The sequence below is a fragment of the Pavona decussata genome, unplaced genomic scaffold (genome assembly GCF_977016875.1).
Source record: "Pavona decussata unplaced genomic scaffold, jaPavDecu1.1 SCAFFOLD_254, whole genome shotgun sequence".
NCBI lineage: Eukaryota > Metazoa > Cnidaria > Anthozoa > Scleractinia > Agariciidae > Pavona > Pavona decussata.
Window position 1 is genome coordinate 1,990,358 of NW_028145657.1, and position 15,761 is coordinate 2,006,118.

General features: G+C 38.1%; 3 protein-coding genes across 3 annotated transcripts; 1 reads left to right on the plus strand and 2 right to left on the minus strand.

Annotated features, from left to right (window-relative positions):
• Nucleotides 1-531: 531 nt before the first annotated feature.
• LOC146456536 (40S small subunit processome assembly factor 1-like) lies at nucleotides 532-4,725 on the minus strand. The gene is made up of 8 exons (XM_085092999.1): nucleotides 4,601-4,725; nucleotides 3,206-3,303; nucleotides 3,061-3,101; nucleotides 2,891-2,946; nucleotides 2,547-2,617; nucleotides 1,949-2,035; nucleotides 1,782-1,840; nucleotides 532-1,188 (listed from the first exon to the last, which is right to left on the minus strand). Exons 1-8 carry the CDS (start codon nucleotides 4,680-4,682, stop codon nucleotides 1,062-1,064), a joined length of 621 nt encoding a protein of 206 aa, XP_084949125.1. The 5' UTR covers nucleotides 4,683-4,725; the 3' UTR covers nucleotides 532-1,061.
• A 2,147-nt stretch (nucleotides 4,726-6,872) lies between these two features.
• LOC146456537 (uncharacterized) lies at nucleotides 6,873-8,663 on the plus strand. The gene is made up of 2 exons (XM_085092987.1): nucleotides 6,873-7,280; nucleotides 7,887-8,663. Exons 1-2 carry the CDS (start codon nucleotides 6,972-6,974, stop codon nucleotides 8,532-8,534), a joined length of 957 nt encoding a protein of 318 aa, XP_084949113.1. The 5' UTR covers nucleotides 6,873-6,971; the 3' UTR covers nucleotides 8,535-8,663.
• Nucleotides 8,664-13,043: 4,380 nt separating this feature from the next.
• Nucleotides 13,044-15,609, minus strand: LOC146456538 (uncharacterized). Its single transcript, XM_085092993.1, has one exon. It carries the CDS (start codon nucleotides 15,476-15,478, stop codon nucleotides 14,570-14,572), a length of 909 nt encoding a protein of 302 aa, XP_084949119.1. The 5' UTR covers nucleotides 15,479-15,609; the 3' UTR covers nucleotides 13,044-14,569.
• Nucleotides 15,610-15,761: the final 152 nt, after the last annotated feature.

Sequence of the window (15,761 nt, forward strand, 5' to 3'; positions counted from 1 at the left end):
ATGTACTATGTTCACCATTCGTTTTTCAAGAAAATTATTAATCTGTTCAGCAGATCAGATTTTTGCAAACATGGGATAAAAACACATCTGTCAAGTGTGAGTCATGCCCTTATGACTTTGTATTAATTTTAAAAAAGTTTGAAGCTGGTACAAGTATGTCATTGCATAGAACCAGTATTGAAAGACTGAATTTCAGTTCAAGTGAAAAGAGCAATGCAGGTCACTGCAGTGGGTGATTCAAGTCTATTAGGACACTTGTAGATTAATAACGCATGGGAAATATGGAAGACAGAAAAACAAAAGAAACTTAGCTGGTATAAGGTACAGAAGTTAGGGGGAAATTATCAAATTAAATTTATTGGTAAATAAAGTTTGTGTGTTTGTCTTCCATTTCATTCTTTATTAATTTTATTGCAGAGTCCTCAACCCAACTAAGAAATGACGAAACAACAGGTGGCCATTATTTTTACACAAAATGCAGTTAGATTTGGTGGAGATTTGAAACCTTTGGCCTGTTCACAACTGTGTATGAATGGAAGCTCTAAAAAATTTCAGACCTTTTCTTGTCTAGCCTCCCACGTGGTTATTTTGGGTATAAAAAGTCCCCTAAAAACGACTGGATGGGAGGCTATTACTAGTCATGATTTCTCTGTTCCAAACCTTCCACGAACTGACTGCATATAAATTATTCAAAATGGATAGTGTTTGAGTAACACCACCAAGCAACAATTTCATGAGTGGTCACCATGCAGCATAACCATTTTGTGGTGAGTCCTCATTTTTTTTCAGAGACTGTAGTTGTGCAAGCAAGTATACATTAACATTAAAATGATTGGCTTCTTTGTGGAAGATGCTTTTTTCATCCACTCCCATTTTTCACTTGTTACACAAATATCCTTGTGTCCTGTTTTCTTCTGGATGTAATCTGGGTAATGTTGCCTATACCCAACTTCCAATCCTGAGTTCTTGACACTATGTTGCCAGACCTTTGACAATGTATGGAAGACATCCAACTACTTGTCTCCTGCCATATGCTTTCCAAACCTCAAATCTTTCTTCTGCTATCTCTTGGTTGATTTAATCTTGCGTAGATCAGCTTTAGACAGACGCTGCACGCCTGCTTTAAACTTTCCAACTGAGGCTTGAAGACCTTTGGATGAATTATCCACCCAGCGACCCATGGGAGCACTGTACAGTCAAAACATAAAATAATATTATACTGGCAATAATAAATTCATTTAAAAAATATTTGAACAACAGACTCTTGGATCAATTCATCAATAATTATTTATATATCTAACAATTAGCTGAAACTGTTTTTGTGTAATTCAGCCAAACCTCCATTCAGTCATCAACAGGAGAGACCCAAGTGCCACATAATAGACTGGGAGCTGTCTGTTTTTAAAGCTAGAGTTTATACTTTTGCTCCAGTGAAAGCCACGACGACCAGACGCAGAGTTAAATATGAATTTTGTTCTCTGGAACCAAGTGATTTCTCCATGACTAACTAAAGGTTGGTTGGTGTTCAATAAATAATAACACATTCCTGCAAACAAAGGAATCTATTACAGAGTGACTTCCAACAAGAAGTGCCCTGGTCTTGGGATAAATGGGAAGAGTGGAAGGATTTATTAGGGGGAAGGGAAGGGAGGATTGGAATTAATAATAATAATAATAATAATAATAATAATAATAATAATAATAATAATAATAATAATAATAACTTACAGTAACAATAGTAATAATAATAACTGGCTTATGGGTCTGTATTCATTACAAACCTTGTTGGAGCTTTTTGCTTTTTATCAGATTTCTTTTGGAAAATTCCCATAGCATGTTCCTACATAAAAAAAGAAAAGAAAGGTAAAAGATGCACATTAATAAATATTAACAGTATGCTATCAGTGATGACTTAAGTTCAGGAAGAAAAAGGAAATGCACTTCTTACTCTTTCCTTTTGTTCCTTCTCTCGTTCCTTTCTTCTTTTTATTTGCCGCATCAACATTGGATAAGGCATTTTTTGTCCTTTTGGAGCCTGAAAATATTAACTGACATCAATAGATTGGAAGAATGGTATTCCGTCCAAGTAGCATTCAAAACATATTTTATAAAGTTTTACCCATAACAACAATCAAGCCAAGTTAACATCAACTGTTACTGTTTTGCATTAACAAGCAGCTCTAACATGTTAAGTTTTTAAATCAAGATGCCATCTTGTGTTGTTTTTATTTGTTTTGTTTTTTTATTCATTTATTTTTTACAATATTTAAAAAAAGACACATTTAAATTTTGTCACCTAGAGTAATTAGCAAAATCAGTCCAATATTAGTGAGTATGAATCCACTGGAAATGATTATGACTACAGTGAAGAAAGAATTCAGACACTATCAAAGCAAACAGCCCTTCATGATCAGCATTAGATAATAATGGAGACTCCCTGAGAGAATGTCATAGCCAATATTGAAAGAAAAGGAATTTCATTGAGAAGATAAAAACATTGAAAAAAATAGAGTGAGTAGAATATCAGCTGATAGTCAAACACTTACTTTTCCTCCTAGTGCCTGTGCCTTTTGATCTTCATATTTCCTTTTTTCTCTTCTACTGAGTCCAGTTACTCCTAAATCAATGCAGGGAAACAAGTGAGTGAAGCCCAGCAGGTGGTTAAGTAAGCTTGCAAGTGAACTTGAGTTGACAGTTTAAGATACCACCCTCCCCAAAATGTTAAAGCCCCATACTAGTCTTATACTATACCTTACAGTATGAATAGTAAGAGGTTGAACCAGAAAGTGTATGCATAATAATATGTTAATGTTGGAGCTGTGCAAACCTTGCCATTTTTTTCTTTCTAGAAACTAAGGACTGCATAAAAATGAGATAAAACATATCTTACCAAACTCTCTAACTTCTCTTGCAATGGACTGAAATTCATGATCATCAAGATCTTGGCTATAAAACAAAATAACATTTCAGTTTATATTTCCTGCAACATTTATAGTTTAATATTGAAAAACATCCAAAAAGAGAAATATGTTATAGAGAATAATTTTAACTATTGTTTACCTTGATGATTTTCTTTTAGATTTTAACCTTTTCCTTTTAGGCTAAAAGGACAAAAATTGTTTGAATGATAAATTCAGTACGCATAGTGGTGAGTTTATTTATGAAAAAAAAGGAAAGAAAAATTCAAAATACATTTATCACATACCAGTGGTCCAGCTCTCTTTTGTGCTCTATGTTTTCCTGGTTCAATAAACTCTACAACTTTGGGTGGAGGGCGACTGATCACATTATCACTACCAAACCCTGAATAACAAAAACAATGACACATGTCTTAAAACATTCTAAAGCAACCACTACAAAAAACTGTACACTTTTGTTCTCTAGGTTATTATCTCTCAGTTGAAATCTTGACTTCACAGGCTAGATGTAAATTAATTATTAGGAACACAATCTTCAACAGGTCAGAGAATCCATTCAATCAACTGAAGATATTTTTGACTGGCATTTTAACTCACATATTGCTATCTTCTACATCAAAACATAACATGAAGCTGATGAGGAAAATATAGTCCATTTATAAATTATATAATCCATTCATTTATAGGGAAATGTCCTGGGAATAAAAAATATGGGGAATGAATAATTCTAGTAGCAAACAGGACCACTAATGTTCAATGGGTATGTAAGTAAATGGGATTGTAATTTGTCAGTTGTGGTCCAGCCGAATTGGAAATCGGGCTCCTTCTCCATAATTATCAACAACCATTGTTATATAGCTAGACTTTCACTCAACAAAATGAGCACTGTGATTGGTTGATTCTTGGTGACGTGCTCCTGATCAAATGCAAATGTATCCCGACCGGGATACAATTCCACAGTTGCTACCCTCTCAGTTGTTTGTTTGTTTGTTTGTTGTGCTGTGATTGTTGAAGGGAAAGTCTAAATATATAACAAAGCACTTAATGTACGGTCCCTTGGGAAACTAGTTGGTTTTTGTTTTATCTCAAGTCCTGATATTTCCCTCGAATTCATCTCAGGAAATACCAGGAACAAAACTGCCTCCCCATAACGGCCACCTCTCCACAACGGCCACTTTCTTCTGTCCCCAAGGTGGCCGTTGTGTTGAGGTTCAACTGTATATTGTTTAGCATTTTACGAATATTCCATAAAACAACTAAATAAACATTAAAAGAAGAAATTAACGTAACAATGGAAAAAAAGAACGACTTATTGTTATGTTTCATTTTGTTATTGATATATCGAGAAGCTCCTGAAAATCATCTTCGTGTTTTCCCAACACTGGGACAAGACACAATACTAGCGAATAAACTGTAGACAAATAATCCATCAGATTATCAACATTGACGATCACTGTTACTCAGAGAAACTGCAATAAAGTCCTGACAAGACACTACGCACAGTTTAGCCGCTCGATCAACTACAGCCGTAAATAAAAATAACTCATCTTTCTTTTTCATAGGTGCGTTTAGATCTTAGCTCATTTCATTGTTAACTTACGAACGACAATCTAGCTATAAACACTCTAGCTTCTGGCTGAAAAAAATAAGCTTAAAGGCCCTAAAATGACAACAGATCGTACCGCTGTTAAATGATCTTGAACGTAAAATATCCTCTATATCGTCTGATGATCTTGTAGCCATTTTATCTCCAAAAAACGACATGGGAAAACCAAAGAACAGCAAAACTACATGTTGGCTGCCATATTGGACGTTAATAAACGGAAGACTGGCAACGAGTTATCCATAAGCTCATTTCCATTCCCCCTCAATTCCGGTTGAGTATGTCCCTCTATCTCCCCTGCTCCCGGCTAAGTGACGTGAGGTGAGCATGACCAATACATCCGCCGTGTGTTGTTTGATTGGAAGAGAAAACGCATCCAAAAACATATATTTATGTAATACCACAGGCTCTAGTTTATTTGTCGCAAATAATCTTTAAGAAAAGATAGGAGAGAAGGATAGCTTTGATTTTAACCAGATAACAAATCTGATTTTATTTGTCAGTGCTATGTTTAAATTCTGGCGTGACGTAGCCTCCTTTGCAGACGACACAAACAACGTCTGCAAAGGAGGCTAGGCGTGACGGAGTTCCTCAGCAATTAAGTCTCAGTGCCCTGGAGAATAATGCAAACGAAACTCTTCATAGAGGCATTATCAGTCAAATGATGTTGTTTCTGGATACAAAGATATTATAACGTTTCCTTAGCAGTAGCTATACGGCAGGTGAGGTTTTGTCTTACAAATCGTCCATTGCTTGAAACCCATCTTGGTTTTATAAGTACAAAAGTCATCTTCAGATGATGTACACACGTCGAGTTACTGCGTCACTTCAGGCTCCTCCTGAATCTCTTCTAATTTTTAACTTTCTTTTTCGCCGATAACAAGTATCGTTCGTTGTCATTTGATAGCTCCATCTCCCCCCCCCCCCCCCCCCTTCCCATTATTATGGGGTTTCTGCACTTTCTTCCTGGTTTCAGATTCCTCTTCTCCTTTGGTCCTTTTTTATTCCCTCCGACCGGCTCACCCTTAAAATTTGAAAACCCAATACTATTCGGCCGACAGATAAAGAGGGGTGGGGGGGGGGGGGGGGGATGGTCTAAATATTGTCTTCCTCCATCAGGACCAATATTGTTAAAATTCATTACCAGCGTATCTTTCTTTGTTTACAACATCAATAGCAAGAACTTGATTGACTTTGTCCACGTTCACTTTGAAGGTGCTAGCTAGGGTATGCTAAATTAAAATAAATTGAAAAAAAAGATCGGTTGCGAATGAACTGAATTTTTAACACAACATTAAAAAAAAACTAGAGGTTAGCTCCATGATGTTTCCCTAACTAAAAAGATTAATAAGATGTAACCTATGTACAAAGTATATAAATCGTAAAATATTTAGCGACACTGATGCACAGCAACAACAACAACAGTAAATTGGCAGCTAATGCATGTTAAGGAATCGCTTTAACGCACTCTTAAAACGGTCTAGGCTCCTGGCCTCAACAAAAGGCCCTGATAGACTATTCCAGTCTTGCACGATTTGAATAGGAAAAGAATATCTATATGGATTGCATTTTGTAGGCTTTATATGCTACTGACTTAAATGGGTGGTTTGCGCGGGTTGAATTGCACTTGGTAAATTCAAAAAGGTCGTTGAAGTTTAGTTTGAAAATTTTGTTATTTACGCAACGTACACCGAATATAATTCACGAAGACCGTTGACGATAAGCACCCTTTTAACTTGTATGAAGTTAAACTGAAATAGCAGCTGATCTCGTCAAGTTTCCCACAGGGTAGATTTTACAATGAGATAGAGATGAAGGTAGAGATCTTGAACATTAATTATTGTATTTACTCAGTCCAACACCTGCTGACACAGAAAAAAAGATTCATATTTGTGTTGTGGAGGAAGAGATGTCAATGTTTGGTTTGGTACCAAATGATACTGAATATCATGTTTTAAAGAAATAACACATTAAAGCTATTTGCTGTAATACCCGAATAATGAACATCACCAATCAGTTAGTTAGTGCCGTGAACTTTCTCTACGCTCAAAATAAGGATCAACAGTGGTAAAGTCAGTTGAAATTAAGACAACCGCTTCATGTTCCGGCTCTGTCTGCGCGACACGTTTATGTCACCGTTTGACAACTGATTTGAGAATCCTCAAAGCCTTTTTATCAAGGGACAACTAGAATGAAAAGGCTATTTTCAAGATAAACATTTCATGCAGTTATCTGATAGTACGTGACGAGGATTTATTTTCTCCTATTTTTGCACTTGTTTGTAATAAAAGTCCACCAGGATCGATAATAAATCGCCGGAAACACTTCCGTCAAAAACAATAATAATTGGAATTCATTTTTTTAGAGCTACTGGGCTGTATGCTGTTTTTCTCACACGGGTCGTCACTTGCTTCGGTAAGGAACTCGGCGCTTTACCTGGAAGCTGCAAAATGAAAGTTTTTGTTTTATTTCTTTTGTCATGTTTTTGTTTCTGCAATGAAGACTTCTGTCGCGAAACTAGAAGTTCGTTTTTATTCAATCGTGTTCTGGCCGGTCATGTAATCAAGACGTTTTTAACTCGTGGAGTTTCATCGTGCGCTCATAAATGTTTGGCTCAGCACTGGTGTTCATCTTACAACTATGAAACGTCTGCAGCTCAAGATGGCGTGTGTGAGCTAAACAGTGGTGGAAATGAAGATGATCAGCAAAACTTGACCGAAAAACTTGGATTTGTTTTCGCTCAGGTTCAACGAAAACAAGTAAGAAAAATCAATGATTCAATCTATCATTATTACCACAGTGTCAGCGTAATTTTGTAAAAAAATTATTAATGTTACATGCCTCAAAGTGTCGTAGCTAAATTTCACCACGTACACCATTAATTTCACCTTTATTCCTAAGTCTTCAGCTGTACACTGATGTGCAAGGTGACCAGAATACGCAACGTCCTAAAGTAATTAATTGTTTTAAGCCATTAGTATACTGAAAAGGAAGTATTTTTTTTTACCCCCAACAACATTCACCCTTGCACTTTATTTGTACAACTCTGAAAACAGTGAGGTTATTTTTTATCAGTCAATATCTTTGTATAAATCTCTTTCTGAGGTTCCTATTTCAATATAAGTAACAACACTGTATACAATACATTTTCTAAAGAAAACAATCAATGCTACCCATCTCGTCACCAAATGATTGGTTCACACAAATATATATAAAGAAAAGCCGATTAACTCGCATCCTAGATTATCCAAGTTTTTCATTTCTCAAAAATGCCTCGTGATCCAGGTCACAAGGATAGAGTTAACATTATTTTAACAGTCGAATATTCATTTTCGATCATTTTCTTTCGTTTTCTACATAAACAGAAGACGCCACGAAGCTGTGTGGAAGTCTGGGAAAGAGGTGCGCGTGTATCAGGTTTATTCTGTGTCCAAGACAGTGTCGGAAATCTTCAAAAGGTATACTGCGACCTGGCCTCCGAATACGGCTGGGTCTGGACACTGGTGATGTCACAGAGCTTGGAAAACAGAAACGAAACGTTTGCGCAATCAGGTCTATTGGTCGATACACCAAAGAATGCAGAGATACCAAACTGGGACGCTTATAGACTTTCACGAAACACAATGGAAGAATTAAAAAACTTATCAACGCACTGGAGAAGCACTTGCAATTTTCAATCACAACCTGTGGACTTCAGAGATTACGTACGAGCTGAATTTAAGCAATTTGATGTTTTGACTTTTGTAGCTGGGAGAATTTGCAAAAAAATGGAATTCATGAGCATTCGAGGACATGCCTGCCAACAATGCACCGCGGCATGGGGGCAGAGAATACATCTATTTTTAACCCATCGCAGCGATGTGAACGAGTGTGAACGCGGGGGAACTCCGGGGCATATCACCCCAGAACAAACATTCGGCCGTTACAAGAAAGGTCTGAATCGAGATTTTCGGTGTACCTCGGGAGAATCTGCGACCACAAATTATTGGTTTGGTAGTAAATTATATTCTTAAGAATGGCAGCGAGTCACTTGGGTTGAAGACAGAGAAAAAATGTGCTTATAGATATATCCATGCAAAACTTAGACCCGATCACACACACGCGAATAGCACATTAATATAATTTAATCTATTAGATGTGCCGGAATACCCGAAACAAGTGGATAGTGTTTTTCGTGCTCTCTGATTGGCTCTCCAAACCCCGGATAGTATTCGGCTAATCCACTTCTACTTGGTTGAGTGAGCAGTCTCCAACATATCATTTCGGAATCAGATAATCGTGATGTTGTGTGCAACAATTGTGGGGCGCACTGTTGTTGGGCTTGACCATATGTCTTGGACACAAGAAAAAGCCTGACGCCTCAGGAGACAGACTTACATAGCCTGAAAAATGCCACATTCTAAACTGCCGACGCATACTCAGGGGGAAAATGGGGGGGGGGGGGGGGGGAAGCGTTCTTTGGGGCCTTTCCCGGAACAGGGATAGTCCCCAACAATTACATGTCTCAGTTTAAATCTCTATCAGTTTATAATGGCTTCTGTATACGTTTCTGCTTTTTATGTTCAACAACCAATTATATCTCAACTTTTCATTAGTTAATATCATTTTAAATATTGTAACCGTTTATTTCCAATTTTTACTTAGCTTTTTGCAGTCCCCGAAGGTTAGTTTTCTCTAACCGATATATTGGGCAATAAAATTACCCTTTTTAGCTGAGAGAAGGGGACAAAGAGTAGGGGACGTAGTTCCTGGTGTTGTGGTCTGGTCTTTGTGCGTATATTCCGTATTTCCCGGGTCCGCAGTAATTGGCCTTAGCTGTTGCGGTATCCCTGTCCATATTGGACAAAGCTAAATAAATAAAAAAAATAAATAAATAAATAAATAAGCTGTCCGATCAGCCTTGCATTTGGTCTTACCCTTTATTCAACATTGCTGATCCTGATCTATACAAAAATCCGGCATCACTTTACTGCTGTTTGTACAAGTGGTCGCTGCATTCTAGAGTTACCTTACTTTTAGCTCTCTCGTTTCGTGATTGAAGAGGGGTAGATTCGGTTCCTTTTGGCATAAGTGGAGAAGAAGGTTATGACTTGAACACACCCTCATAAAGAAGTCCGGTGACAACGGCCTTTGCCCTTTCGCCATCAGAACGTTAGTAACACACCCTAATAGGGGATTTAAGGGGGCAATTTACCTAAATTTGAATGAAATTTAAAGAGGTTTTAAGAAGGGATAGAAGAAAGAAAATGATTTTTGGAACACCAACAGACAGTTGATACCCACGCAAGAGCAACCCGGGTTGTTAGTGGACTAACTGGTATCCGTCTATTAATTATTAAATACAAATTCTAATTTTTAAACTTCACTAAATCTTCAATATTTCTTATTTCTCTTAATTTAACCAATCCTTCTAAGAAAAACTACTCCTCCCAAATATATCCAAAAATCACCCAAAAATTTACAAAATACCCCACAACATAGATTCACGGGATAATGATAGGATTTTTGGATTGCTTGAAACGTGAATGAGAAATTGCCGTTAAAGCCATGTCAAGTGACAGAAAAATGGCGTTTAGGTGAATTGCCCCCTTAAGAAGCTACTACGACGACAGCAACAAGAATGTCACAAAACAGTAGGATTTAATGAGAAAAACAAAGGCCCTGCACGTGCGTTATAAATTTTGGTACATTTCTTCACCGTACTCGATCAGACAACAACATGAAATGACCAAACTCAAGGTTTTGTGGAGAACATGAGCACATAGTCAGTAAATTTTCCATTCAACCGCCTTTTCCACCTGTTCCGTTACCTGTATTGGACAGTTCGGCCACGTTGTGCGAAGTAGTACAAGTAACGCGAACTTATATTTTCATGCAAGTGATGTTTTCGTTGCCGTTGCGGTCGTGGCTTCACCAATAATCTTCATCCTTTGTCCGACCACAACCGCTATTCAAGACAGGGACATGATACGATGTGTCTGGACAGAAAAAAAATACTTTACTTTAAAAACCAGCGGAAAAGCCACTCCTTCTTGACAATTTTTATTTCCAAATTTACCTCCAATTTCCTGAGTCCAGTGCAATATTTCAGCCTCAATCATGGGTTTTGTTGACGATCGTGAAAATGGCCTCAATTGCGGCCTTGTAAGTTCCCCGAACAATTGACTTACTGCAGGTACTGCGCACCTAAGTATTGTCACGTTACTTCTTTGCTAAGAGAACTCCTCTGGGATTCTCCTTGTTACATTTAAGATTCTTCACGGTGTTGCGCCTAGCTATCTTAAGGAACTACGCCGCAACAATAATGGTTGTTAGAAAGACCTCGGCTAAGAACGAAGAAGACTTTGGGAGATCGCGCGTTATCGATGGCTGCCCCCTTTTTATGGAACAGTCTTCCTCTGCCAATAAGACAGGAAACATCAATCGACTCTTTTAAACGCTCTGTTAAAACATATTTATTTAAGAAGGCTTTTAGCTGATTATTTATTTATTTTTAAATATTGTAATTTTATCGGGCAATTTTACTGGTTTTTAATTTAGTTATTAATAATATTGTAATGCGCTTTTGAGTATTTTTATAGAAAAAAGCGCAATATAAGTGTTAAATATTATTATTATTATTACTTACTGTGTCCAAGCAACCTGGTGTGAGTTTCAAACTATTCCAAGGCTGAAGTTTCCCATAAAACCTGTACTACGTGCATGCAGTAAGCTTAACATATTGTTACGGTATAACCCTTAAGTTTATTGTGTCCTCTTTGTTTTTTTGAGGTATAGTAAGAAAATATGGGTCGATGGACCGGGTCCATAGACTAGGTCTATGCCGGTTAGTGGTCGATAGATGGGTCTATGTTTTGGCCTTGCCTTAATATATTCCATAATATAATACTGCACCATTGAAAATAAAGCTTTTCTTAAAATAACCAGTGAGTGGTTTTGGGAACGGTAATTTATGCAGTGGCATCATCACGTGAATAAATTTGGATGACAGGTATCACTAGGGTTATTACCGTGCAAGGTTTTGTACATCACAATCGCACGCCATCTCAGTGCCTCGAACAAGACATCAACCTTAGTCATAACTGGCATTAAAATTCTCGCAGCACGATTCTGTAGCTTCCCAAGCTTTCATTGACGTACGAGGGCAGGCTTTCATAGGCGTACGGGCAGTTTTTTTTTTCCAGGGGGCGGTGAGCCAGTTGCCCAAAAAACTTATTGCATGCAAGTTGCCTAATTTTTTTACAAAACAATCGAAAACAAAGGAGGGTCATACATTTCAAAATTTTTGTAAACCCTCTGCCCAAAGTGCTCTTTTCACCCAAAAACTCTGAGTTACCCTCAAATTTGGGGAGGCCCAGCTCATCCGACCCATACGCTTATGGACTCTTGCCCTTACGACTGACTATTATGGAAATGGTGCCCCTTTCACGTAATCAAAACAAACAAAATTTTCTTATTTTACCCCTTTCTTCAAACTCAAAAATTTATGCCTAAAACAAGAATTACCCCTATGTTATTGGCATAGCAAAACTATTCACACTAATTTTTGCACTAGAGTTTCTTCCAGAAATGTCTGCTCGTCTAATTTTGCAACCCTTGAAAATACCTTATGTCTAAATTCCACTTTTTGGCCCTTTTTGGACAGACACTCCTTATACATAACTACTACATGGAGTAATCCCTCATCCTGGGAGAATATTGGGCATATAATTCATGGTAAGGAAAGGGTGACTATATGGAGGGTTAGGGTTATGTGGGTGACTGTATGGTACCTTACCATGAATTACTTGCGAATATTTGCTCCTTTGTTTCAGTTGGAGAGTTGGGGAGGGGTGGGGGAGGGGGATGGACAAAACAAATTTTGAAATCCAGAGGGAAAAGCATAAATAAATTATTACAATTTGCCATTTTTTCAGTTCTGAGATCTTTAAGCAGCAATAGACCAATAATTCCAACTTAAGGGAATACGACAAAAGAAATTAATGATTCATCTCTGAGGCTCAATGTAATTTCTTTTGTTTTATCTCCCCTAAGCCTGGTAGCCAAGTACGAATTTTGATATATTGAAATTGGTCTGTTAGTGAATCTTCCTGGTCAGCTCAGTGGCTGGTAGTCTCAATTTCATTTATTGTTCTCTCTGATCTAACGTGGTCCTGGCATGACTGAAAAGTGACCTACTCAGTAGATAGAGTCGATTTTGTGTCTAGGTAAATCAGATAGGTAAACTCAGAAATTTCCAGAATTCTGAGCATCAAACTTATAAGAAATTTGCATGCCAGCTAGTTTAGAACCTTATTTGTTGCATTTTCTAAACAAGCTCAAGTGATGAAAACTTCAGTCATAATAAACATTAATGTACAAGTACAGGCGTGAAGCGAGTGTACACAGTGTGAGAAATGTGATGAGACAAAAACATTGAATTATCTTTTCCCCCTCAACTGCCACTCATGTTTTTGCAGTCCATAGGAAGGTCTTGTTTGAGAAAAATATACATGATCTGCACATAGGCTAAACAAAACTCATTTTGGAACAAAATGTACACATTTATTCTAGAATACAGCTAAAGCAACATCCTCGGAGACCCAGGGGCAGATAGTTAGGCCAGGAGGAAACTAAATCGGGTATTTTTGGAACTGGTCAATTAACAGTAGCTTCTCAGGGGCTTGCTCTTGCAAGCTTACCCATTTCAACTTCCTCTTGATCCAACTATCTACCCCGGCACTGGGTCTCCAAGGATGCTAAAACAACTGATCATCCTTCTTTGTGATATAAAAAAATCCAGCAGGTACAGTATGATGGCCCTATCAAATTAAAAATGGTTTCCAAAAAAATAGACATTAAACACCAGCAGGTATTTGAAGTACTTGGCACATATTGGTAGCATGGATTTGCTACATAAACATTGCCTTATTTTCACACACATTGCTACAAAGGGCAAGCACAAATTGCTAATCTTGTAAACACTAAAATTTTCTGTTCAAAGCACAATTCTGGAGTCAACAGTCTGAGAACAATTACTATAAGAAAAACTTTTGCAAATATTCAAGTCGGCCGGTGAAGCGGTATATAAATGTTTATCTCTGTAATAATTATGCCTAGCTAGATGCCATGGATGATGGCTGACACAATATTACATGTTTATTCCCAGCGAATGAGGCAAATGAAGTGTGAATGTCGATGCCAATAAAATCACTGGATGCCATATGTCAGTTGCAAATTTCACTTTAGAAGACACAGCGAGAATTTTGCAAGACGAATTGTTTGCTACAATAGTTAGCGGGGTATGAGAGAATAGAATTTCAACCTATCAAAAAGCTGTCAATATTATCACTACAAGCATCACGACGCTCTCACCGGCGGACTGGCAAAAAAACGGCAGCGAAATTCGTACATCAAAAAACATGCTCGTGAAAAATGTCTGGAAAACATAACACGTACAAGAGAGAACATCTGCCACAGATCGAGCAATAAAAAAGTAAAAATCATAGCCTGCTTGATAAAATAGCTGCCAAGCTGCAATTAGTCAAGCCATATTTATTGGTGGAAATAGCTATTTATTTCAATTTTTGCAAGAACGTCATCGAATATGGTCGAACACTTTGTCAACTTTTCCTCCGATGTACTATTAAATAAAGTGCTTCGAAATTAACAACGACGCAGTCACAAGTGTTTCAGAAATTGTACCACTGCAATACATCTAGATCATTTCATGAAAATCCACCACAACCAATGTAATCTACACGGGCACTTGATAGCTTAGATGATACTCTTACAGTACGTATACATATGCCAGCCGATAGTAAAAAATTGTGCTGATAAACTAGTCCTACAAACTTCGTTTCAAAAAATATTGATTTATGTATTTAAAGGAAAAAAATGTCAGCTTTACAATGGCAGTTTCTAGTCATGCATGACGAAATAAGTATAACAATTCTGCAGTTTACATACTTCACCGTGAACTCCAAGATTCATCAAGATGAATCAATGTTTCTTCCTTCCACCCACAAGTTATGAGCATCACTTAGAAACGTACCATTGAAAAGCTAAATCACAGCTGCTGAAATTTCCTGAATTTTTCATCCCAGCTTTCTGTCTTTTGCTGTTTGATCGTGCTTCGAAGGGGTTTTGCTGTTGGTCGTTGCGGTGCAGGTGCGGCGACTGGTGTTGGAGTTGGTTTAGGGTAGCTATCGGTTCCGTTTGTTTGTACTGTCGGTTCAGGTACTGGGGTTGGCTCTGGTTCTGGGGTCGGTTCAGGTTCTGGAGTTGGTTCAGGCTCAGCTGGTGTTGGTTCAGGTTCTGGGGTTGGTTCGGGTTCAGCTGGTGTTGGTTCTAGCGCTGCTTCTGGTTCGGGCGGAGGTGAAGAGTCTTCCTTGTCCAAAACATCGTTAAGCTGTTTCACTTCCTCAGGTGTTGTCGCTTCATTCGCAATCTCAGCTTCGGTCGTTCGTTCTTCCTCCGTCGCAGAGTCGTTCGCTATTTCGGCTTCTGGTTCTGTGGGCGGAGGTGTGCTTTCCACAGCGTTTGACTCTTGCACCTCGGGAACAGAATCTTCGACCGCAACAGCTGGAACTTCTGGTTCGCTGGCAACTTCTTTTTCTTGATAAACAGTCATTAGATTAGCCATATCAACTGTGATGGGCCGTCCCTCTTGTTTTAAATATGCCTCTGTGATGTGGTCGATCACAAGCATCGTTACCTCTTTCTCGTTCATTTTTATCCGCTTTACAACATCGCTATGTGACATCTTCTCAACGTTTCCACCATTTACTTCGATTACTTTATCCCCGACACGAAGTCCCGCTTTTTGAGCTTCGCTGCCATCGTCTACAGCGCTGATAGTTTGCCCGGCTTGAACATTTCGCTCGCCATGGAGGTTGAAACCATAACCACCTGGGCCTCGCTTCATAACAACAAGCCGCGGAGCAGACACCGTGTCAGCGTCGAATTCCATACTCATATTCTTCACTGAAAGGACGGGAATAAGTTACGACGAAGTTTCGACGCTCACGTGCGGAAAAACTTTGGCAAACTAATGTCAAAATGTTGCGTTTTGCTCGACTTGCCAGCTCAAACAATTCATGTAATTTAATACGATTCGAATAAATTACCGCATGAATTCCAAATATGGACTCCCCCACCCAAGACTTTATTCTATATCTTCCGCTCCAGTTGTTCAATACAAAAAACTAATTTTTATTGCTTTTTTTACATTCGTGACTTTAATTTCAGAAATCCAGAAT

Coding starts and splice junctions, on each gene's coding strand:
- LOC146456536 (XM_085092999.1), bottom strand. CDS start 4,682: ATGTCGTTTTTTGGAGATAAAATGGCTACAAGATCATCAGACGATATA. Junction 2,618..2,890: donor AAGAGAAGTTAGAGAGTTTG/GTAAGATATGTT, acceptor GCATTGATTTAG/GAGTAACTGGACTCAGTAGA. Junction 2,036..2,546: donor CACAGGCACTAGGAGGAAAA/GTAAGTGTTTGA, acceptor TAATATTTTCAG/GCTCCAAAAGGACAAAAAAT.
- LOC146456537 (XM_085092987.1), top strand. CDS start 6,972: ATGAAAGTTTTTGTTTTATTTCTTTTGTCATGTTTTTGTTTCTGCAAT. Junction 7,281..7,886: donor CTCAGGTTCAACGAAAACAA/GTAAGAAAAATC, acceptor CTACATAAACAG/AAGACGCCACGAAGCTGTGT.
- LOC146456538 (XM_085092993.1), bottom strand. CDS start 15,478: ATGAGTATGGAATTCGACGCTGACACGGTGTCTGCTCCGCGGCTTGTT.